Source organism: Penicillium brevicompactum (assembly GCF_028827555.1).
Source record: "Penicillium brevicompactum strain IBT 35665 chromosome Unknown utg000003l_segment0_segment0, whole genome shotgun sequence".
NCBI classification, from domain to species: Eukaryota; Fungi; Ascomycota; class Eurotiomycetes; order Eurotiales; family Aspergillaceae; genus Penicillium; species Penicillium brevicompactum.
In genome coordinates, this window is record NW_026623206.1 from 1,950,232 (window position 1) to 1,973,646 (window position 23,415).

The following is a 23,415-nucleotide window of genomic DNA, read 5'->3' on the forward strand; positions in this document are numbered from 1 at the left end:
TCTGCCAACTGGTAATCGATGAATATGTCCGTGCAGGAAAGGGCTTCTGGATTGGAAATCTTGATGCCTCTACAGAGCTTCCAATCACCTTTTTCCGAGTGCTTGCTCATACGCTGATGGAAAAGCGAGCGATCTTTGTCCATGTGCGACTTGAACCGGAGCATTACTTTTATGCCAACTCAGTACTCAAGCGAAAGAGATAACAACGTTCGTGCTCTAAGATTATTGGCCCAGCACTTCATGGTATGGAAATATGCTTCGTCGTCAACCTGCTAAGATGGGATGGGGATGGGTGTATCTTTACTGCCCAGCTCTATGAGATAAATCTGCAGAATCATAGAATCGAGCTAAAAGGCCATGGGGTTTTTTCCAAGGGGGTTCAGGGGCATCCGGGCTCTTCATTTAAGTACGTCTGCTGGTTATAGTGGCAAAGTGAGTCTCAATATATCCAAGTTGCAGTGCTCAGGTGGTGTTTAGCGTGTCGTTTGGCGGATGCAGATTTCTTCATTTCAGGCCATCCTGTATTAGCTCTTCGATGAATTTGATTTTTCACCTGCTGCCTACTACTATATCATTCCACACCACACCTTTGACACTATTCTCTTTTACAAGTAGCCTTTGGTTATTGTTGTGAGCCGATCCTGTGGGGTTTGCTCCACGGTCTATCAAGCTGCTGCGCTAGAGTAAAAGAGCGGTGCTTCTGAAGTTGTGTATTGAAGAAAGTGTACTCCTCGATAATAAGAATGGTTACTTGTGATATTGATGCCATCCAGGCTAGCTCTTATCGGCTTTAGATCGAAATGTGCATCCATGACCTTCGACTATCCAGTCCAAGCTCGAAAGTCACATTTTGAAGTATGTGATATCACCTAAGTTTAAATCCCCCGAGGTTCCTCACTTACCTTCAACTGATAACCATCTCAACCCGGAAATTTCTCATGGCTTCAACGTCCGTCTCTTCATCTATCTACGCCCTGAAGTCATGTCAGCCCTGCCACCGGGACTACATAAGAAGCTCCATCTTCATCTCCGATTCTTCCTTCCTCAACACTCATCTCCATTTTCTTTCACATCCACCCACGGGGCATCCGTGGCCTTTATATCTTCCTATACAGCTCTAAGGAGCTATGGGAGCTCTTTTTTATACAGCTCTAAGGGGCTATAGGAGCTCGATTTCCGGAACATGAACCAAAGATATATGGTTGTATCTCCGTCGCCGTGATACAATACCAGGCGTTCGCGATTACTCTGATGCGCAACGCCACGCCCAGGTATACCTCCTTGGCCACAACCCCTGCTCTCTCGAGAGCGCAGTGCAGGCGTTCCTGTGGACGAGCCTATGCGATTACCCAGCTCTCTGCCCAGTGAGTTGCTTTTTTCAGGGCCCATACATTACACGGCCCGTCGCCCGATGCGCCTGGATATTCCAGTGCCCGGTGCGCGAACCCTGGCACGAGGCGCCCAGGTTTACATCCTCAGCAACACCACTTGCTCTCTAGGGAGCGCTGAGCCGGCCATCCTACAGGCGAGCCTGCTTGTTTACCTAGCTCGCCACAAAATTAGGTGCTTTCTTCAGAGAGATCACACTGCGTGGCCCATTGCCCGGTGATCTTGGTGTTCCAACGCCTGATGCGCAAACGCTGGTGCGAGACGTCCAGATATACCTCTTCAGCAACACCCCGTGCACTTTAGGGGCGCTGTGCCGGCCATACTGCAGGCAAGCCTGATGAATTACCTGCCTCGCAGCAGAATGAGGTGCTTTTTTCAGGGCCCGTACACTTCGTGGCCCGTCGCCCCGCTGCTGATGGATATTCCAGTGCCTGGTGCGCGAACCCAATATCACAACTCCCGTCTTCAGCTACCGAACGACCGGCTTTTACATGACGGCCCTTGCCAGACGCCTTGGCCATGTCGTCCGCTTCCAGAAACTCCTCATTATCGCCATGCACGTTTGAAGGGGCCAATACCCTAACATCAAGGAGGGCCGCTCACGTCACTCATAAGTGCGGTCTGACCCAGGGTGAACGCAGCGTTCAGAGAGAAAAAGGGCCTCTATTACCAAAGAACAACCCGATCACTCCCATAATCAATGAGAGAGAATATGAGGCACTTTGCAGAATTGCAATAATTCGCAAACTAGATGCGTAGCGTCTAGCTCTCTAGTCTTCAAATTTGCAATGGCGAGTATGGTATCACCTGTGCCATCCTCATTGATTATGATGTGATGGACCTTTGCGCTGACCATGCTTGGGGAACCCCCACCTGTCACCGTGGTGACCGCTGGCACTGCGCCTGCGTGGCCTGTCTCGACGAAAGTCTTGCCTGCTTCCGCACCCCACTCCAGGAAAGCCGCGACTTGCTTCACGAAGCATGGACTGATACGGACTTCGTCACACGCTATCACAAGCATGCCCACATCATCAATGACATGAACACTTTTCACCAGAAATGATGCCGAGTACGCATTGCTTCGCCCAAGCGTTTCAACTTGGTGAAATTTCATCGAGTCGACCAGCGACTCACATCAATGAGCGAGAGTACCAAGCGGTTCGGACGACCGGATTCCCGCAGGAGGTCTCCGCGTCTGCCACTCGATATGATCGCCAATTCAGTTCTGGATACCCCTTCAATACAGCTCGCGCTTTAGCGGTCGAGCACGAGGTGGTCCTGCCTTTGCACAGCGGGTCTTACGTTGCATCTACGATTCGGCCCTAATTGGGACCAGATATCGACATGGAGCAAGACATCAGTGTCTCCATCACGATCAGACCAGGAGTAAGTATTTCAGAACGCACTACCAAACAAGATCGGAATTTGCTGAGACGATATTCAAGGCCTCTAGACACTTCATGGGTCACATGCGGTCATTGCGTCGTTCGAGAGCGGGAACGCCAGGTCACCAGACGCTGAGCTGAGAAACGATAAGCCGACTTGAAAGTCCCAGTGTCGCGGGAAGTTGGTTTGCAGGACGCACCTGGACCCTTTTCAAATGGCTTGTCCTATTGATTCTCGCACAAATCGGCGTGACAATAGTGAAATTCACAATCGAGGAATTCACAGTGCTCTCCACATCCAAAAGCCTCAAATTGACTGTTTGTGTAGTTGAACACCCGGAAAAGGCATTGTTCTCAGATCAACACGACAGGCAAAAGTTGATGGGTGTACAGACTTTGGCATCGGGGCCGCGCGAATAGACGACAACAGAGAATAGTGCCTTTGGCTATCTCCCATGAGAAGAAGCCACCCCAAAATCGTCTACCAGATTCCATAAGAGGCGGGATATCACATTTCATTAGTGCCAGCCCAGAAGAACGTGTGTCTAGGGGCAACGCTGGGCAGCGTTAAAATCGGAACTGTCGTCAAGCTGCGAAAGGTTTCTCATATCAGAAAGCCATAATGTACCTCCAGGCCCTGTGGGGGGGCCAATGTCCACGACGGACGGTGTCTTACCGACGACGCAAGAGGCTTTTTAAGCCACAGCCAATACCCGGAGGGGCTTCCATCTCTGGGTTCACGGCAACCAAGCTTATTCCGCCCGGGCTTACTGGGGAGCTTGCAGCTGACCTCAATAGTAGAATTCTTTGTCGGATCGATATAAGCCTCGGTGACATTATCGGCCCCAGATATGATCTGCGGAGAATTCAATGAAGAAATCGAATTCTTGGATATGCCAATTATAATCTGGTGAGAGAAGAAGAAGGGGGAGAGGGGAGAAGAACAAATACATGGGGTCCAAGTTTCCCCCTTCAGCCTGTCACACATCCGCATGACTTGCCCAACGCGGTTGCAGATTTGCTCGGCCTGAATCCTCCGGTTCTACCCTCTGCAGGAATGGCCTCTGTTTCCTATTTTGGCCTGCTCAACTCAAACACCTCTTTTATCGGGGCTGCCTTTGCCCCTCATAAAGAGCACTCAATCTGCCTAGAAGCAAAGCAAGCCATTGCCATGTTTCCGTGCTGGTTCTAGCCGTCTCACATTCCAAGATACAAAGAACACCTATTCTGAAGAGGATTTTACGAGATCAAAGGCGCAGATTCCCACGAACCCTATGCGGTTATTTCGAAACCAATGTCCAACAAAACGATCATCGCGATCGCTGCCCAAAATAGAAATAGGTTACCGCTGCACCATGTCGACATCATCACAGCTTTCTTGAACGCTGAAAGCTGTCTCACACTTTAGATTTGCTCGGCTGCACGGCTATTTACACAGAATGTTGTTCATGACATCGCTTGCATTGAAGCAGAACCAAATCACTGGTAATATACTGGGTGGTTTCCTTGAGATTCGGTTGCGATCACATTGAATTAATCAGGATCATAGCAATTTCTACCGCAAAATCCACAGTGGCTGCCGTCATTCTTGAGATAATGAGGTGTGTGAAAGGTCGCTTCGTTGCAGCAACGAGTTCGTCGTGAACGTCCGAAATGAGCTGAAGAGGGAAATTACTCGCTCTGGCGACGGAACTCGTTGGCTGAAATCACGACACTCTTTCGAGAGACGTGAAGGACCCTCACAACTGGCTCACCCTGATTTTTATCTCGTACTCGACCATAACTCCGGCCTCAAAAGAGGGAAATGCCTTCCAAAGCTGACATGCAGCCCGTCGAGGATTGGCCGAGCTTATTGATGTGAACGCCACCCTCTTTGGCCACAACTGTTGACTCGTTTTACACGGATGTCATCCTTCTCCGCGAACTGCGTCTCATTTTACACGCATTTTATCTTACTCATACTTGAAACCCTATTGCGGACTTTCGAGGCGCAGCCAAGGAGTACATGATTGAATGCCTAACACTTGCAAACCCCATTTACCTCCTACCAATCTATTTTATTGAGTCTACTTGTGGCAAATTGCAATGGATTTGAATGTCATGAAGCCCACCGAAACAAAATGAAGAACGAATTTGAGACTTTTAATGATTTGTGTATTTTCAGGGGGCTCAAAGCCCAGCTCGTTTGCGGGGGCGGCTTGGACTTCGGGCTGTGTGGGCCGCATGTTTAGCCACGCCTCGGCGGCTAAATGGGCATGCGTTGGCTCCGCACAGACGAAGAGGACTGGATAGCACATGTGGTCGCTCTGGTCAGACACGACAACCAGTGCAGCAACGCGGTGGTGGATTTCCTTCCCTATTACTCCAATGTCAGGCATCTCGAGCAACGGATCAGAGCGCTTCCCGACGACAGCCTTGAGGCGGATATTTACCGTAACCTGCTACAGCAGTGGGTTATGGCGCCGCCGCCATCCTAGCGTCGACTGCTTACTGTCTATGCCATCTGCCACTCTGTCTTTACCATTTCATTACATCAAATCTTTCCAATATTATTAGCACATGCCTACAGTTCCTTACATTTTCAGCGGCCGAGGACGGCGCACCTTTTGTCGAGCGGGGTGATGTTAGGTGCCTTGAAATAGGAAGCCTTGAAACTGTGGACTTGAGTGCTCGACTAGGAGCCCATTATCCAGTAACAAGAACAGCATAGATGGATTCAGCCAGACACTGTTTCAGAACTCCAAGGTTTTATATAAGGGCCAAATCCAATCAATCGTACGTATCGAAATGTCCAAGACTACGTAACAGGAATGAAGTATCGGGAACCCTTTTGGGACCCCGCGATACAAGTAAAACAAAAACGCGCCATTTAGGCGCTGTGCTAAGGCCTCTGGTTTCTAGTTCCAAGGTTAGTGCATTTAGTGAGTCAGATCTCCCCGTTTTTTGACGCCGATGTGGGCGGCGCTTAACATTGTTTGAGTCACCAAATGTTGACGCTGTGCGGCTCTGCGCCCCAGCTTAGATACAGTCTTTGAGTCCCATAAGTTCCACGAGAGAATACTTTCTTCTTTTTCCTTTCCAATACCTCATCATGGATCATAGCACAGATTCCACGATGGATCATACGATGAAAAAGCAAGATTTCCTCATCATCGCCGATGCAACAGGGTCTATGAGCTGCTATCTACGCTCACTGATCACCTCTCTTCCTCAAGTTATCTCCATCTCCACTCTGACGGGCTGTTTTTCTCGTATCGGAGTCCTCGCATACCGCGATTATTGCGACAAACCTCTTCTCAAGTGGTCAGGCTGGCTGGACCAGGATCAGGACCAAGACGAAGTCGCCCTATCACAACAACCTGATCTGATCGAGTTTGCCAAAAAGCTCATGGCAGCCGGAGGGGGAGACTACCCGGAAGCCGTCAAGACAGCTCTTGCAAGAGCCTACGAGCTCATGCGCGAGGACGCAGAAACCCTTATCTTTCTCTACACGGATGCACCTCCTCATCCCGCCGATAACCTTTTGGGAATGAAGAACGCAGCTTCAGAAAAGGAAGCCTTGTCTAATCCAACGTCATATTCAAGTCTTGGGCCCTCCTTTCTTGATTGGATTTCGGTGACTGATACGTTCCGACACGGAGCCAAGAAGGCGCAGTTCTTCGCGATTCTTGATCCCTATATGGCCCCCGGTGATGCTGCCTGGTATAACTACTTGGCCACGAGAACCAATGGAAGTTGTTTCAATATCAAGAGCTACCTTCCCGGTAATATCGCCAAGTTGACTGTTCATCTTCTCTTGGCTTGGATGGGAGTTACAAAGACCCTTACTTCTGCCAGTGAGAATGAGCCCGAAGTTCTTCCCGGAGAATTGTCTCGATATGCCTCATTGGAAGGCATTGACAGCATTCAGAATGAGAAAGATCAACATACAATGACATTCTTCTCGAATGATCTCAAAAAGAATTCGCCTTGCAAGGAGAACATCACCAAAACCATGCTCCTTCCCAACATCATCGACGAGCATGTTGCCAAGAAGGCTACGCCTGTGCAAGACTTTGCAAAACGCTACATGATAGACCCCGACTACAAGGTCTTTGTCGTCAAATATCTAGAGAAGATCATCGAGGACCACATCGAAGCATTGACACTCAACCCTGTATTGGGAACTCTGTGGCGCGCAGTTTGCAGTGACCGAGCCTACCCTCGCCGCGACGAGATCCTACAAGCATTCAACCACCGCTTGGAAAAGATGAAGGAGCCAGATCAGCGTGCAAACATGAAAACCTGGCTCGAAGAGTCATACGACTTTGCCGGAGATATCGTGGCTACCATCAACAGGGTCCCGGATTCAGAGAAGTATCCTTGCGTCTTTCTTGATCCCACTCTGGACTTCTCCGGTACACCAAACGAGTCAGCACAATCCACCCAGCCTCTTTCTGACATGACTCGCGCCGACCTTCTCGAAATCGGCCGATCTTGTGACCGTTCCATTCTTCGAAAACTGGGTACCATCTTGTCCAGACTGACTATTGTGGAGAAAGAAAGCGATATGCCAACGCATATCTCTGGGACTACCACTGAGAGCGTTACTAAAATACCCTTGGCTCTGACATCAGAAAAATACCAAAAGCAATTCTGGAGAATACTTTTCCACGTCATCAAGCCAGGAACAAAGCTGGGTCCTCGTCCCGGTGCTCTTGTTGCTGCACTTTGTTTACAGGTTGGAATCATACCACTGGAGAAAGCCGCAGAGCAAGAAATGCTTGCATTCAAAGACAAGTGGAATGACCTCTCAACTCCTGAAAACTGGAGCATTGGATGTCTTTCTCTTCTCCTTGACGCCGACGAAGCACACAGGAAGCGAATCCAGAGCCAAGGCAAAGACCAGCCTCGACTTCTTCATGCTTCTGACAGAACGTTATTCAAAAGCCTTGTGTCTTTCAAGATCCTTGAGTGGAACCTCGAAACGCCACTCGAAGTACTAGTTCCATGGACTCCACAAAAGACAAGTGCGCCAATTGGACCTTTGGTAACTTGTCAAGGTTGCCAATATCCCCGATCAGTTACTATCATGGGTCCCAACAGAAAATGCGGTCTATGCCGTGTTTCAGAGTCAGATTACGAAAATGAAGAGACCAAAAAGAAATATCTGAACCAAGGCATTGTTACCGATATCTCCGCCAACACAACCTGGGTCGAATGTTTCTCTCAATCCTGCAGAGCCCAATACATCGTCTATAACGCCGACGCATTGGGAGCCCGTCCCAAATGCCATTACTGTCGAAGCCAAACAGAAGAGCCTGCCCCCATCATCGAGTGTACTCGGTGTATGAACCGCATGATCTGGCCCAAAGAGTACAGAGACTCTTCACTCATCGAAGCAGAATTCATATGTCCACCTTGTACATCAGGCTGTGGACCACATGAAAAGCTAGAGTTGACGGCCAAGGCCATCAGTACCCAAAATGACTACTTGTGGCTAGTCAAAGGTCATACATTCTCCGACACATCGATATTCGAAAAGATTTCAAATATTGGCACCGAGCCCTTCCTCAATGAGATCGAGCTCTTCCCAGTTTCTGACGCACGGCTATTCTTCAAAGGAAAACAGATTCGCAACGCAAGTGATATAATCGCCAAGCTCAAAAGCCTTGTCTCGAATCGAAAGACCAGCCGTACGAAATGTTCACTGTGTTTCTCGCGTTTCCAGCACGGAACACTTGCAAAGGCCTGTGGTCGTCAAGGATGTTTCCAGCGCGTCTGTAAGGAATGCTTGTCAGGCTGGTATGGGCTTAATCGGGCTGGTAGTGTTATCAACACCGCTGCTTTGGGCTGTCCATTCTGTCGTCGGTATCCTGCTCCTCAGACGTTGGCGAAGCATGGGATGGGAGTTCATGCGGTCAGAGATCTGGCTAATGCGGTCCGTGATAAGGGGACGCTAGTCTATGCTTGGTGTCAGGGGTGCCATACTGCCAAGGAGTTTATGGAGAGGAGCTGTGCGCGTGGTGCTCCTCCTGAGCTACGGGGGTGGCGGTGTGGTGAGTGTATTGAAAAAGCTAGGGTTGTTGAGGTGGGGATGGAAGAGGAGGAACTAAGGCGGGAGATTGCTGGCTTGGATGCTGAGAAACGTTTGTTGGAGAGTGTCAAGCCTTGCCCTAAGTGTGAGACTATGACTATGAAGATCTCTGGTTGTGGACATATGAAGTGCTCTGTGGTGGACTGTGGTGTTGACTGGTGTTATTTCTGTGGAGATGCCTTTGATGATGATCGAATCTACGGGCATATGAGAGATGTCCATGGTGGCATGTTTGGTGGGGAGGTTGACGTGGATTATGAGATGGAAGATTGGACTGACGAGGAATGATTCTTGCTAGGCGTTTGCTTGTTTTGTACCCTAATATCAGTGTATGCCACCTTGCTCCTTTTCTAGCAATTCGTGAAATTGAGAATATTCAATTGTGATTAATTTGAACTACCTAGCTGGCTATCTAAATGGAATCTCGCTAGCTGCTTTGGCCGCCAAAATTCAGTGTGAAGATGGCGTGACCACAAAGGCGAAATCCAACTGACCGAAGAGAGAATCAATTAGTGTCAGGGAGAATGCACAAGGTCTGCTGAGCCAAAGGCGCACCAATGTTGAGCCGCAAGGTTGAATCAAGAGCACCAAAAAATCACAAAGAAATAGTATTTCCGAAAGCACAAAACATCAGGGGGTATGGGTAATGGTACAAAATATCAAAGGGAAAGGGGTCAGTGAAATGCGTAACAGGAGGGGTTCGAAAGCGAAAGGCCAACTAGTAAGGCGAGTTGACAACGTCATCCCTGCCGAGGCGGCTGCTCCATCCGCTCCGTGCACGGTTGGGGGTAGCGGGACCAGCAATGCTTTCACGGGTGGGCTTCTGGAAAGTACGCTTTGCGACCATGTTGACTTCATTGGGCAGCGCAACAATAACGTTCTTGTCGGATCCAAAGCGGAAGTTGTCAGCCATAACGTTTTGTTCGTAGCGCTTGATGGTGTAAGGGTCTTTGCGGTTCGCCAGAACCTTCTTCATGCTCCAGGTGATGATGAAGGGACCGGTAGCGGTGACGATACTGGTCTCAGTGGAGTCAACACCGGTGTTGAAGCGAGCCTGTGTGAATGAAAGAGGCTGCTTGGTCTCGTGCTGGAATTGCGCAACGTGGGCGGGTTGCAGACCAAGACGGCGAGGCTGGGGCTTCGAGTCCTTGGCGAAAGCACGCTCAAATCCGAGCTTGCCTTCGTTCTTGCCTTCTTTCTGCAAGGAGTCGATGAGCAGCAAGTAGGTACGGCAGGTTGCCAATACCCAGCGTCCATCGGCAGACACATCAAGACCGATGATAGGTTCACCGAGGGCAGGAATGTGAGTCTTGGCATTGATACCCAGACGGTCGAACATACGAATGTCACCCTTGTTCGAGGCGACGGCGAGATAGCCCTTCTCGGTGGTAGCCATTGCAGAGAAGTCGTTCTTGCTAGCGTACTGCTTCAAGTCGGAGTCGACGAGCTTGTTACCCGAAAGACGAGGATCGATGCGGTAAAGGGCGTTCTTGGAGACACCAACGAACGGCTGGGCAGAGGTCATTTGCGCGAATTTCTGAAACTATAGTTAGTACACTTGGGTGTAATATAAGAGCTGCATGCGAACTTACGTTTTCGGGTGCAAATGTCTCAACTCCGATATCGTCATGAACCTTCCATTCATCGACAATCTTGCCGTACTCAAGATCCATCTTGAACAAAGAGTTGGGGTCATCGCCGTTTTGGAGAATCATGTTCTGATCCTCGGCGTGAAGCATAACTTTCTTGGGGCTGAAAAGGTTACCCTTGGGAGTCTGAACCTTGGAAATGGTGGTAGAGAACTCGAGGTTGTTGTGTGGGGTATGCTTGAAGACACCAATCTTGGAACCACGGACCACAAACGAGCGATCGTGCTTGTAGCCAACTGCCAGCTGGGAGTTGACATTTCCATCGGCGTCACGGGTCACAACATCTTCCTCCTCCTCATCACTGTCGTAGTGTTCACTCCGCTGTGCGTCATCCTGGTCGCCGTCATACTCCTCTTCGGGTTCTTCCTCTTCCTCCTCGGCTTCTTCCTCTGGTTGATCCTCGGCATCCTCCATTGTAAGGTCTTGGAAAGCATCTAGAACGTAGTCTCGGTCATTATCCTTGACCTTGGTCCACTTCATTTCATTCAGCTGTTCCCATAGAGCCTGCATCAGACCCTCCTGGAAACGTTCTTCCGAGGGTTGATCTCTGAAACGCAGAAGCCATGAGTAAGCTGAGCCATCCTCGCCGAACGCGTTGAAGATGAAGGAAAGGTATTCAAAGTTGAATACAGGGTTGATATCAGCAACAACAGCCTGTCCTAACCATTCCTTCTCCTCGCCTGAGATCTGGAGCCAGTACTGCCAGTTTCCAACTTCTGAGACAGTGGCAATAACATCTGACTCCTGTTGCACGAAAGTTCCAGTAGAGAAGTCAAAGAGATGCAGCTCTGCACGCTCCTTTGTTAGAATCTCCTTTGCTTCGGGTTGGGCAGCAGAGGGCGGGGCAGCCGTGGGCTCTTCTTCGGCACTGGCGGTCTTGATCTGCCCTTTGGCTTGGGCATATTCGACGTCTCGCGCCATGGCAGCGGTGGATTCTTCTGCCGATACGGAGTTTCCGCGTGATTTGGTAATTGGTGACGAGATAGGGCTCGCGGAGGGAAGAGGCTCTTCTGCGTTGTAAGAGAACTCTTCCAGTTCTGATTCTGTGGCCTTTTGGGCGCTGCGGCGGTGCTTGCGCTCGTATTGGCACTGGAGAGCGGCAAGTTCGAATGTGGCTACCTTGTCCGATGGAACTGAGGAATCACAGATGAATTCGAAGAGATCACCAGGGTCCCCACTCAGATCGTCCCAGGCCAGGATCTTGGCTCCTCCTTCACGAAGCTCGGAGCGGAAGTGGATAGTTTGGTCGAGCAAGAAAACCTTTTCGTCCTTGTCGATGCTGTCGCCGGAGCCTTGTTCACCGTCGTCATCTGCCAGTTCCTCCTCGCCTTCTTCGTAGGCTCTCTGGATCACGAGCTGATACTGGAAATCCTGGCCCGTGCGTCGGATTGTCGCTGCGGCGTCCTTGAAGATAAGCTCGGAGTAACCCTTGGGTGACTGCGGCCTGACCAGATACAGCTCGCCCTGAGGAATCTCGATGATAGATTCTTTTGAGGCGTCGCCGAAAATGAACTTGCTCACTTTAGGAATGAAAAACAAAAGTCAGTTCAGTATTCAGACACGATAACCTCAGTTGGAGGGGTTTGGCGGGGCATCAGGGAGCGTTGCTTACCGTTGCGGAGCATAAACATGGTTGCGAGGGGCAGCTGCCAAAACAAAAGAGAAATGTGAAGGAAGGAAGGGGTGGCGAGTAGCAGGCGGAAAGCAGATGGAGCTTTCGGCGAGAGCAGAAGACAGAAAGAGAGACCTTCTGCCCAAAAAAGACGAGAAAGGTGTAGAAAATACGCGGGTTGCGATCACAATGAAAAATCGCCTCCGTCATAGATGTTGTGGCTAATTGTTTATGTAATTTTCACGCCTTGCCTAAACGGGTTATATAGCTGTCCAAAAAAGGAAAAGGTACAAAAAAATTAGTTTCGCTGGGAATCGAACCCAGAACCTTTCCGGAACACTCGCCAATGAGGCAATTGTTAACGGAAAATCATAACCGCTAGACCACGAAACTGGTACATGTTGATCACGTCGTCATTATTGTATCATTAAGGGATGTGATTCCTGATCCCACCAAGCCACATTTGGCAGTCTGTTTATTCATTTCCCTCCTCTTTTGTACCACCCCAGCCTAAATGCAGACTCCCGAGTTCCTTCCAAGACTTTAACTGGCTCGGGATCTCCAAGGTTCTGTTGGTATTCATGAGGTTAATCTCCAGGGCTTGAAATCACTGTGTGAGGATAATGAACTGGGAAGGTGGGCTTGTGGATATATATCAAGACCTCAGGACGAGCTCGGGTTTCCAATGTTTTAAATGTGCACCCGTGGACTATATGGGCAGCTTTACAACCTCGGAACACTAGGATGAATATTTCGAGAGAAACCTCCAGGGCTTGAGCGCAATCGAAGCCATGTCCAAGGTCTTCTGTGGTATTGTTCCCAGGTCCATGGGTATTTCATATATTCCCCGTAGGCCCAAGGCCCTTCCAAGGTTCCAAGGTTATTACGACAGGTGGACACATAGGGACTACCTAGGTATTCATGGATGCTCAGGTATCTTCGGCCAACTTTAACCTTGAATATGTATAGAGGGCTCACCGTTCAAGGTTGAAATTGGCTCGAGTCCTTTTGTAGAAAAATTAGATACTGGAGGCCTGCCAGATGGAGTTGATATTGATTCCGCTGTGTATGTCAATACTGGACTAGATTTACTATGAGCTTTGGGCGGGAGGGAGTTCCATAAGCTCCCGAGTGGTATTTGTTTCTTTTCGTGGAGTTCACTCCTTGTCATCTTCACTTTCCTCATCTGAGGCGTTCATCTCCTCGAGTTGCTTCATCTGGTCCGCTTGAATCTGCTCCTCGTCCACATCGTCCGCATCTTCTCCATGCTCTGCGTCACCCGTGACATCCTCAACGGTTTCCTCGTTCCCGGGTTTGGTCTCCTTCAAAGCGGTACCTTTCCGAGTCGGAATAACCTGCATGAAAGCTTTACCCCAGTCACGACATTCCAACCACCGAAGCATAATCTCAATAACGTGGTTGGTGGCCAGCACAGGACGGTGCGCCAGCGAAATGTACTCTCCGATTGGCAATTTTGCAGTCTTGACGCCCTTCGCAACCGCATTCTTGTAGCAGACAGCCTTGTGTCGGTTTTTGTCCACTAGGGCTCCGACAATGTATGTGCTGTAAGGCTTCAGCTCGGTCAGAGTATTTTCACTATCACTGCTGAGATAGATGACCTCGCCATCCTCGGGCTTCGCGTCGGGCTGTGCTTCGAAAGGTCCCGCAAGCTTGCCTCCCTTCGGACCTGACATGATTTCCTTAGTCAATCCAGCTGCGTGTACATAGTCTTCCTGCAAAAAGCGGATGTGCTTCCAGTTCTTGTGGCTCCATAGTACGGTGTCGAATCGCTCTTTCAATAGTCCGCCGAACGATGAGAACATGATCTGTCCATGGAAGGGGGCGCGGTTGTTGTCTGAGTATGATCGTGTGAGCTGTCCGGCGAGAGAGATCCGCTCCCGGGGTTCCATCAGCTCATCATAACCGCAGTCCATCACGAATGAGATGGGTATGATTGTGCATCGGCCTTTCCTGGCTTTCTTAGATCGGAATTGCTCTCGGAGCTTCTCGATGGCTTCCTCGCCTCCATTTTCCCTCGCCTCATCAAATAGTTTCTGGCGACGCTCTTTCTTCTCGGCGAGCTTGTCTTTCTTTTGGGACTTCATGAATTCGCGCTTTTGTTGGTACCGTTCTGCCTTGCGCTGTCTCTTCAGTTGGTTTTTGGACAAGACCGGCGCAGCACCTTCTGCATCGGCCGCAGGAGCAGACTCATTATTCGTAGCTGTGGCGTTGTTGACTGTAAATTCGGAGAGGTCTTGGGGTTCGTTTGCGACTGCGGGCTCCGGATCCTTGCCGGCCACATCGCCAGCTCCTGTCATAGCGGGACCAAGTATTTCAGTATTATCCTGGTTCTCGTTATTCAGCTTGGGAAGTTTCCGAGGCCTCTCTTCTTCGTCCATGGTGTTGTGGTGCGATTGACAAAATTTGAAGGTGGGCTGTCAACTGCTCGTAGGTAGATCGCCCGGGCGGAAACCGCAAAGCCCACAGACCAATCAAATCGCACCTAGCCCTCATTACTGTGCAGACTCGATTCACGTGACCGTCCAGATCCAACTTCTCCAATCGTCACAGCGGCTCCTCGCTATCCCTCCAAGCCCTCACCAGCTCTACCCGCCACAATGCCTCAGGATATGCCCCCAACGGGGGGCTACGCTCAAGTCCAGTACAAGGTATGCAGTTAAATTCGGATTCCGGGCCCTCAATGGCTCTGCGCGCCCAGCACACAAGCACTCAGACAACTTACCACTCGTTACAGCGGAACATCCCTGCCCGCGGCTTCAAGCCCGCCTACTACATGATTGGCATGCACGTCATCATGGCCTACGGTTTCTACAAGTACTTCCACGGTGCCCGTGAGCAGCGGTATGTGTCAACCATCCCGATCCGTTCTTCACTCCGATCGTCCCGAAACAACCACAATTGAAATCGAGACCAATACAAAATCCAATTCCGCGCAAGGACATACTGCAAATTCAGCGACTGACAGGGTTTTATAGCGAGCTTGCCCGTGAGAAGATGTGGTCCCGTCACCACCTCACCCCCCTCCTCCAAGCCGAGGAGGATCGTGACCAGGTCCGCCGCCACTATGCCGACAAGGCTCGCGAGAAGGAGCTCCTCGGTACCGATATCAAGGTCTACAACTCTGACCGGTATGTCTGGCCCATTACTGCGCTAGCGGCTTCTACATCCGATTCCCGGAATGATACTTATCTTACTATTCACAGCTTCGTCCGCCCTACTTTCGCCTATACCCCTTCCAACCTCACTCAATAAACATCTTGACTATGTCACTGTGGTTATGAGCGATTTTGTTCCTCCCCATTCACGCTTTCTCTTTTGACTCTGTATGATGCTGGTGTTTTGGGATGCTTGATTGTGTGACCCCTTGCCTCAATGGTAGATGGACTGAACTAGGCCTTTCTGATCATTATGGGGAGAGCTAGAAGCATGGCAGTGGCTATTTTGGGTGAACTATCTCGAAGACAGTTCGAGGAAAACTGTAGATATTACTTGCCTATTTGAAAGGTTTAGTTCAGTCTTTTGCAATGTCTTATTTCTTTATTCTACTTTTGACGTTGTAATTTTCCCACGCCTCTGGGCAGCCATAAGAAAGGCAAATCATGGAGCATGAACCTGGAATACGAGGTTGATTGATGCTAGCATAGAACTATTCAGGGTGACTGTCTGATAGAGAACCATAGGATGTTTAAAGCATGCTGGATTTTTTTCTTCTATATCATTATTTCAATATGTCACAGCTCGCTAAGAATAGGTATTTTGAAGCTGGAAAGAATGCAGAGACAAAAAGAAAAGGAAAGATCCAAGGAAGAAAGTACCATAGGGTCAGTGTATGGATATCACTTTAACCAAATAGATCAGCAACACCACCAAGATCCGGACCGTCGTTGATATCAACACGGTGGCTCTGGTCCTGAGTGTCTATTTCGTTGGTCATATACCTCTCCTGCAATGCCGAGCGAGCTTTGCGACGGTCCTCACGAGAACCGAGGAACATTCCCTGTGCAGAAACACTCACACCTCGCACTGACTCTAAGAAGTCAAGAACCCAGGCCCTTTGCTGACGTGGAGAAGTGCATCGGCGGAGATGACCCTCGGTTCGAGCAATCTTCTCCTCGGTTATACCGGGCAAACTCAAGAAAATGGCGGTTGGCGTTTCGCTGCAGTTGCCATAGAGAATCCAAATCGAGGCAATCAACTGAGCGAAGTCTTTTTGCATATCGACGAAGTACGATTCATGAACAGATGTAATGCAGGCTTTCAGAACATCAGAGCAGATGAACTCGCGAATGGTGCGAATGGTGGGGGTGTCTTCAGTGTCAGGACTAGGCGCGAAATCCTGCAGAATGGAACGGATCACGCGCGTAATGATACTGCAGCAACGTGTGTCACGCATGCGAAGGGCGTGGGTACAGAAAAGCATGACGGGCTCGAAGATCTGGGGGGAGGATAGCACGAAGTGGCGGATAGAATCAGAGAGTGCTGGGGTTGGTTGGGCCACACTGGGGTCTGATTCAGTTCTATCTGGGTCTTGAAACGGTGGGAATTGAGTTAGCGACCAGGATTGACAATTGTCGGATGTTGGTGGGATTCGGGAGCGTTTACCGCCTCTCTGCGGATCGAATAGGCTGGCAACCATGATCACAGCAGAATAAGTTAACTGTCGAAGGACACTTTCAGATTTCATCTCTGTGGTGAGATCTCCATCTGGACCGCCGTCTCGGCGTTGTTCAATGAACTCCCATTCCGTGGTGATCTTGCGATCAATATTGGTGAACAGAGTTGAAAGCATGGGTGGCAAGAAGTTGGCACGGAATTGCACGGGGCAGTCGTCAATCAAGCAGCGGGAGATATTGAGAAGAACTGAGAACTGGTGAGAGGAGAGATGGGGTGAGTCAACAAACAATGCTTCGGCCAGGGGGACTGGAAGTTCTTCAAATCCATAGAAGATGAAACCCAACCGACTCATGCTGAACAGCATGGAATAAGATGCCTCGCGGACAGCTCTGATTTTACCTCGGACCGATGAGGCGAAGCCTTCGAGAGTGGACTTGGATGATGTGATTCTCGCATAGAAATCATCGCGGCTACCGGTTGAAATGCCAGCCTGCCAGAACCGGTCTGTCAAGATTCGTTCAACCACGGGTTGCATGCCGTCCATCATGTTCCAATTAGCAGGGTTGTGGAAGGCATGGGCGTGGCTAAAAAGGCACCATTAGTATGAGAGTGTTGATTTGGATGAAAATCAATATAATTTACCGGACAAGCTGCAACAAGGTCGGAAGAATCATTCGGATGGTGTCAAACCAGATTTCCTGGGCGATTCCATATGCCTGTGTAGTCTTGTTGAGTCGATCTGTCGAGACAGCCAACATGGTTTTAGTACCACGCAGCGGTAAGAGCTAGGTTAAGAATGGTCAGAATTATCCCAATGAAAAGATTGACTGAGCTCAAAGGGTTCTACCTGGAACTTTCGGGTCATCTCTTCCTGAACAAGTTTTCCTTCATTGTCCAACTCGATCTCTGTCCAGTCTGGCATCTTTTGTGCTTGCTTTGTCTGCATGTATTGACCGACATTCTCTAAGCCAAGCATTTCACAAAATCCTTGGAAGGAGGAACTGCCTTGACGGAATTGTTCATCGTGCCAAGCAACTTTGACGGGTTCAAGGAAAGATTCTAATCGGTTCTTTTGTAGGACTGGGTCAATCTCGATCGCACGTTGCCTATAGCAGGTTAGCACAGTGAGTGGGTATATGAGAGAAAGGCATGAAGTTTACGTGATGATGAGCAGAATGGATGTCAATTCCATCTGCAGTTTGTCGTCCACATGATTGGTCATCGTGATCTCTTTAATCTTTGGCTCGATCACGTCGTAGAAAGACTGTAAGAGGGTGATTAGGACTTATCTGTAGCCAATTATACTCACAACCAGAGAGTACTTACGGAAAAGCTGTCAGCGTAACGCATAGCCAAGCGACGAAGTTCATGACTGGCGAGTCCATGAAGTTCTTTGACGGCCTCAGAATACATTGGATATTCAGGGTGATCCGGCAAACGTGTCATCAGAACGTGTTCCAGAACCTTGAGGGCAAATCCTGGGTTCTTATCCAGGGCTTTCGAGGAAACATCAACAGTCAATTTGATAACTCTTTGTTTGATGACCGGGTCCTAGTATTGAAGTGTAAGTATGTGACAATTCCAAACAACGTAATTGAGACCGAGTAATGGATGTGTATAGTGATGTTTGTTTGTAGAAACTGACGTACCTCGTATGATCTTGTCATCAAAGTCGAGGCCCAGTTTTCCACAGCTTGTTCTAACTCCATTCGACTTGACTCCTAGGGACAATATTAGTGATCCTGTGCAACCACGAGGCTCAATCGATCCAGGTCTCACATCATTTTGTGGTGCCTTGCCATGTGCCGACACCCATTTGTTGTAACCCTTGATGACAGCCTCGACAACTGCAAATTGGGAGTCCGCTCGCATAATAGGAATGGAGGATTTGCTGAATGTTCCCACTAGACAATAAATTAGCATGAGCAGACGTAGGGGTTATTGGCAAAGGTCTTCCACTCACTGCTAAACGGTTGAACCCCGGTATACAGGTTATCAAGGTTGTTGTCCACCCGGGCAAGGATTTCGCGCACTGCTTCCTGGGGTCTCTTTAACGTGATGGTCTCTATGATAGAAGAGCAGTAGCGGCGGTAGTTGCCGACGAACGCATGACGTTCAGGAGCTGTGTCAATGTCCTCGAACAAGAACTCAACTGTCGGGTTGTCGGAGTCGGGGGAAAGCGACTCCCAACGGAGTAGTCGCTCTGTGCAGATGTTGAGGAACTGGGGCGTTTGCTCTGTGACAAAATCCATCCGATGAATCTTCGAAATCTGTAACAATTTGGACCACAGGTGTAGACAGGGAATGGAGACCGTCAAGCTTTGGTGCTGCATGATGTTGATCATGAAGTGGAAGAAGGGTGGCAAGTCTAAACGGCTCATGGTATCACGCAGGAACCTTTCATCGTCCAGGCACCCTGCGATGTAGGAGACCATCTCGGAGACCTTCTTGGACACCAAGTATCTGGGATCATTGACATCATCTGGGCCTACAACTGACCACTCGTAAAGTCCCCGCAGGGCGACAAGGTAGTCAGACTCAAAGATAAGGCAAACGAGGGCATGAGATTCTTCGCAGCCAATAGTGTTTCTACCATAAAGCGCATGAAGCGCCTCAATTGCAGCGAGAAGTACTTGGTCATCTTGACAGGACAGGGCCCTGAAAATACTGAGAATGGCCGTGGAAGCAATGACAGCCGGGTACACAGACCAAGAAAGGGCAGACTTGAGAGTTGCCAAGGCCTTCAAAGCTGCGTCTCGAGCTTGCTGAGAGCCAGAGATGTTCTGGATGCATTCATTGAGGAACAGGCTCACGCGAACCAACCAACCCTCCTGACCGCAGCGCAGAGCGGCACTGCTATTCTTCTCCGAGGATGTGATTGCTTCAAGAATGCTGTCCGGTGTAAAGATCTCAATCAGCGCCCGGTTGAGCTCGCTTCCTCGTAGGGCCGAGACAACATCTTCACGGAAGAAAATGTCTTCGGAGAGAGTTTCCAGGACAGCGAGTACCAGCTCTTTATGCACAAGAGATGCGCCCCAGAACTGAACCAGTGTAGCATCCATATCGTTCCAGTCCAGCCCCCAGCTCTTCTTCGCGGCCTCGGACCAAAGCTGGGGAATCTTGTTGCGGTAATAGTGGGGGTCTTCGGGTCGGACGTTCTCGGCGAGTTGTAGGATCATTGATCGAATGGAGGTGGCTTCCTCGGGGGAAGAGAATGACAGTTTGCGCAGGACGTGATCGAGTAGAGTGAGACCAAAGTAACGGACCACAGGCTCATGCTCCAAACGAGAGGCGAGAAGGAAGCCATTGCGCGCGGCGCCCTCGGTCTCCTTCAGATCTTCCACGAATCGAGAGGCGTTCTGTCGGATATCGTTTGGTGAGTGAGGGTTGTGAATGACTTGCAGGGCCTGGATAATATCGGCCATGCCGCCCTCCGACAAGTCCTCCGCAGCCATGTTGAAGATATGCTGCCGGACAGAGAAGAAGGTAAGCAGACGGTCTTATACCAGCTTATGAGAAAGTCTCAGACCGTGTCTCAATAGGTAACAATGGATGACCGTTGAACCTGTCTGGCTTAGCAGTCGGACGCTGCGGCCCACCTGCACGCGCCGCGCTTTCCGGGAAGGGACCTGAGGTTGCGATTCGGAAGCGACGAGGTACGAGGATGCGGAGAAGTGTTGGGAGGGTAGGTGTTTTGGTCGAAGGGAATACTCGTGGAATTGGAGACTTGTCGGGCTAAGAATTTCCCCAAGACATGGACACACCGCTTGATGCTCCACGCGATGTTTGTTTGCCGTTTGAATGCAGCATGAGGCTCGAATTCTCGCATATCTGATTAATTTTTAGTCTTTTATTGTGTTTTTATTGGTTTATTCGGATATTCGTACTATACTCATTTATTGTATACTTAGTTTTCACCCCATCTCGGTCATGGCAGTGAATAGTTCTTGGTAGCTGCCTACGATGCCCCTCATTGTTTATCTTATCTGTATAGCCGGGACCGCAACGGTGCATAATGAAACGTCCATGGTTTCAATAAAAACATTGCAAGCTATTTGGATAAAGAAATTCTCAGATACCTCATCACATCACCGTACATTGACCCTTTTGGCATTGTTCCAAATACGAGACATCTTCCCCAGCTGGGTTAGCAATCTCCCCAGGTTTGCGCCTGTATCCCTCAATCGTGATCTCTTGCTGTCCCTCCGCATGCCACCATCGTAGATAGGGTAGTTTGACTCCTTGGATATCCTGATTTTCGATGTCCCATTTCCCACCACTGACGGTGACCACCAGGCTATCCTGTGGGAAATGGAAGTCCGGGAGATAGATCTCAGTCGGCGCGGTAGCTGAGGTAGGTCCTTTGGCCGTCAACGAGAGGGTAAATGTGCAAGTCTTCAGATCAAACACATGACTATCCAATTTGCCGCTGACATAGGTCGGGTTCGGACGGAGGTAGGCTTCTGCAGCGCGGTATCCCTGGCCCTGGCCCTGGCCCTGTTGCATAGACAGCTTGGACCGATCACTAGAGATCGAAGGAGTAACCAAAGCACCCTTGAGGTTCCCGGGCCCGACATCTGGTTCGTCTCCACTACTTTGACTTTCAGAATATGCCGGAGAATGGGGATTAGCGGACCGAGCACTGTTGCTAGGCAATTCCAGATCGTCGTGAGAGAAGATGGACAGATCCTCTCCGTTCCACTGATCACCCCATTCGTGGTCATTCTACTTTTGGTCAGTATGTTCTACCTTCGGTGACCGATAGAGAGCCCTTACTTGCGTGACGTATACCCAGAGAGTATAGCCGTTAGACGTACTGCCCTCCAGCGCAAAATGATTGGCGTCCATGGCACTAGTTTGACTGCTGTAGTCACCAGTCTTGTATGCGTATTTGTCGTCCATGTCGTATGGTATTCCAATCTCCGTGAAAACTAGAGGGTGAGAGCCCATGTAGTTCCGGCTTTCCTCACGGAGAAACTTGAGCTGGTCACGCAAACAGTTTCGAATAGCCGACTCGCCGATCTTAAGAGCGAACGCCGGGGTGAGGTACTTGCCGCGAAGCACACCGATGACATCCACGTTGTAGAGACGATTCCTACTGTAATTAGTTTGGGACATTTATCCACGGACTGTCTGAGGGCCTACCAATGCTTCGTCAAAAGAGTTAGCCCGTCATAGTAATGAACTGCATGGACCATATTGGGGTCATCGTCAGGTGTGCCTTTGACATCTGGGGGAACTTCCATAACAGGTGGCTGGCAGAACATGATTGCTTCTGACCAGATACTTCGTATGGCGTTCTTGTATGCTCTGTAATGATCCAGGAAATATGAGTTGGTGAACTTTTCATAGTCCAACGCCTCGCCGGTCTGGGGATTCTTCGAAAAGTAGTCTTTCTGCAGGAGCGTGTCGGTGGATGGGTCCCACACTCCATGCTGTGCCCAGATGCACTCCCCAAGTTTCCATCCGGAATCCCGTTCCCAGCCATACTTGCTGTCGTCGTAATCAGCTGGCAACCAAGCAATGTCACCTGCAGGGTCTACCAATTCCGTGCCAGTCTTGTGAGGACCAAAGTTACCAAAGGCCCATGTTGTCTGCTCGCATGCTCGCCCTGAGCCGGTGAGCATGGCCTGGAACGCTGTTGGAGAAGTTCCGAGTTGGAGCTGCTGCTCGGGTGGAACAACTGATATGTCTTGTACGCCAATGATGCCACGATGGGGCTCATTCATGCTCTCCCAGCCAATAATCACATCGCCATCGAGATCCCCTGCATCGTGGATCTTTTGTGCCAAGTGAGCACATGCATCAATGAAGTGACTTTGAAGATAATCTTGGATGTTCATTCCGTCAATGACAGCCTTGGGAGCAAAGTCTCGTCCAGCCCAGAACAACGTGAACATGGTTTGGCAAACTAATCTGGTATAGTTTGTACTCCAAATCATCTTCGGGAATGTCGCAGGGACATCATATGTGTTTTGCACTAAGGCAGCTTCTGTGGTCTTGAAGGTCTTGGGGTTCAGACCTGCTGCATAGAGCGTCCACATGGGCGCTCCAGAACCCCCGAAAACCGAGACCACTAGAGATTGTTAATATACGTATTAAAGCGGTTTATCCGATCTAAACAACCTACCACATCCTGATGCGGATCCATAAAGATATAAAACTCATATTGCTTGGCTATCCGGAGGACTTCAATTGTGAAGTCAATCCACTCTTGATCGTAGATTCCGGGCCCGGCATGCTCAATGGCTTCCCAGGTAAAAATGTACCTGATGGTGTTGTAACCCCATTTCCTCAGCCTTTTGAAATGGACATGGGCGTCTTGCAGTGGGAAGGGCCGTCCGACAAACGAGACGTTGTCTCCATCAAAGAACTTATCCGCAATGTAGGAGGGGGTGTCGGGTGTCTTGGGGTATTTCGCATCGCCCGCGACGTTGATTCCTCTAAGCGTAATTTCTCGGTTGTGAGGGTCTCGGAAGGACTGACCCTCGACCCGAAGACGTAAAGGGGCCATGTCTTTCACAGGCAGTCGCAAGATCTCGAGATGGATTTAGGCGCGATATCCAGCTGGTTGATTAGTTCGGCGAGGCACGGGGCAAGGCCAGTGATAGCCAGAGAGCCGATATAGGAAAGTGCTAACAGAACAGCCCTCTCGTTAAGGTGCTGAGG

The 23,415-nt window shown here is 49.8% G+C and overlaps 7 protein-coding genes across 7 annotated transcripts; 2 read left to right on the forward strand and 5 right to left on the reverse strand.

The window, feature by feature from the left end:
* Window positions 1–4,840: 4,840 nt before the first annotated feature.
* N7506_004619 (uncharacterized protein) lies at window positions 4,841–5,152 on the reverse strand (the record flags this gene model as incomplete). Its single annotated transcript, XM_056953913.1, has 1 exon — window positions 4,841–5,152. The coding sequence occupies one exon, from the start codon at window positions 5,150–5,152 to the stop codon at window positions 4,841–4,843; it is 312 nt and encodes a 103-aa protein (XP_056812802.1).
* A 713-nt stretch (window positions 5,153–5,865) lies between these two features.
* On the forward strand, window positions 5,866–9,138 carry N7506_004620 (uncharacterized protein; the record flags this gene model as incomplete). Its single annotated transcript, XM_056953914.1, has 1 exon — window positions 5,866–9,138. The coding sequence occupies one exon, from the start codon at window positions 5,866–5,868 to the stop codon at window positions 9,136–9,138; it is 3,273 nt and encodes a 1,090-aa protein (XP_056812803.1).
* A 430-nt stretch (window positions 9,139–9,568) lies between these two features.
* N7506_004621 (uncharacterized protein) lies at window positions 9,569–12,130 on the reverse strand (the record flags this gene model as incomplete). The annotated part of the gene is made up of 3 exons (XM_056953915.1): window positions 9,569–10,387; window positions 10,443–12,019; window positions 12,112–12,130. 3 exons carry the CDS (start codon window positions 12,128–12,130, stop codon window positions 9,569–9,571), a joined length of 2,415 nt encoding a protein of 804 aa, XP_056812804.1.
* Window positions 12,131–13,268: 1,138 nt separating this feature from the next.
* On the reverse strand, window positions 13,269–14,510 carry trm10 (tRNA (guanine(9)-N(1))-methyltransferase; the record flags this gene model as incomplete). Its single annotated transcript, XM_056953916.1, has 1 exon — window positions 13,269–14,510. One exon carries the CDS (start codon window positions 14,508–14,510, stop codon window positions 13,269–13,271), a length of 1,242 nt encoding a protein of 413 aa, XP_056812805.1.
* Window positions 14,511–14,729: 219 nt separating this feature from the next.
* N7506_004623 (putative NADH-ubiquinone oxidoreductase subunit GRIM-19) lies at window positions 14,730–15,384 on the forward strand (the record flags this gene model as incomplete). The annotated part of the gene is made up of 4 exons (XM_056953917.1): window positions 14,730–14,780; window positions 14,867–14,973; window positions 15,108–15,260; window positions 15,336–15,384. 4 exons carry the CDS (start codon window positions 14,730–14,732, stop codon window positions 15,382–15,384), a joined length of 360 nt encoding a protein of 119 aa, XP_056812806.1.
* Window positions 15,385–15,973: 589 nt separating this feature from the next.
* On the reverse strand, window positions 15,974–20,201 carry N7506_004624 (karyopherin MSN5; the record flags this gene model as incomplete). Its single annotated transcript, XM_056953918.1, has 8 exons — window positions 15,974–17,330; window positions 17,389–17,531; window positions 17,594–17,852; window positions 17,907–18,010; window positions 18,073–18,297; window positions 18,396–18,467; window positions 18,526–18,650; window positions 18,710–20,201. 8 exons carry the CDS (start codon window positions 20,199–20,201, stop codon window positions 15,974–15,976), a joined length of 3,777 nt encoding a protein of 1,258 aa, XP_056812807.1.
* Window positions 20,202–20,829: 628 nt separating this feature from the next.
* On the reverse strand, window positions 20,830–23,260 carry N7506_004625 (sterylglucosidase 1; the record flags this gene model as incomplete). Its single annotated transcript, XM_056953919.1, has 4 exons — window positions 20,830–21,471; window positions 21,523–21,841; window positions 21,892–22,822; window positions 22,873–23,260. 4 exons carry the CDS (start codon window positions 23,258–23,260, stop codon window positions 20,830–20,832), a joined length of 2,280 nt encoding a protein of 759 aa, XP_056812808.1.
* Window positions 23,261–23,415: the final 155 nt, after the last annotated feature.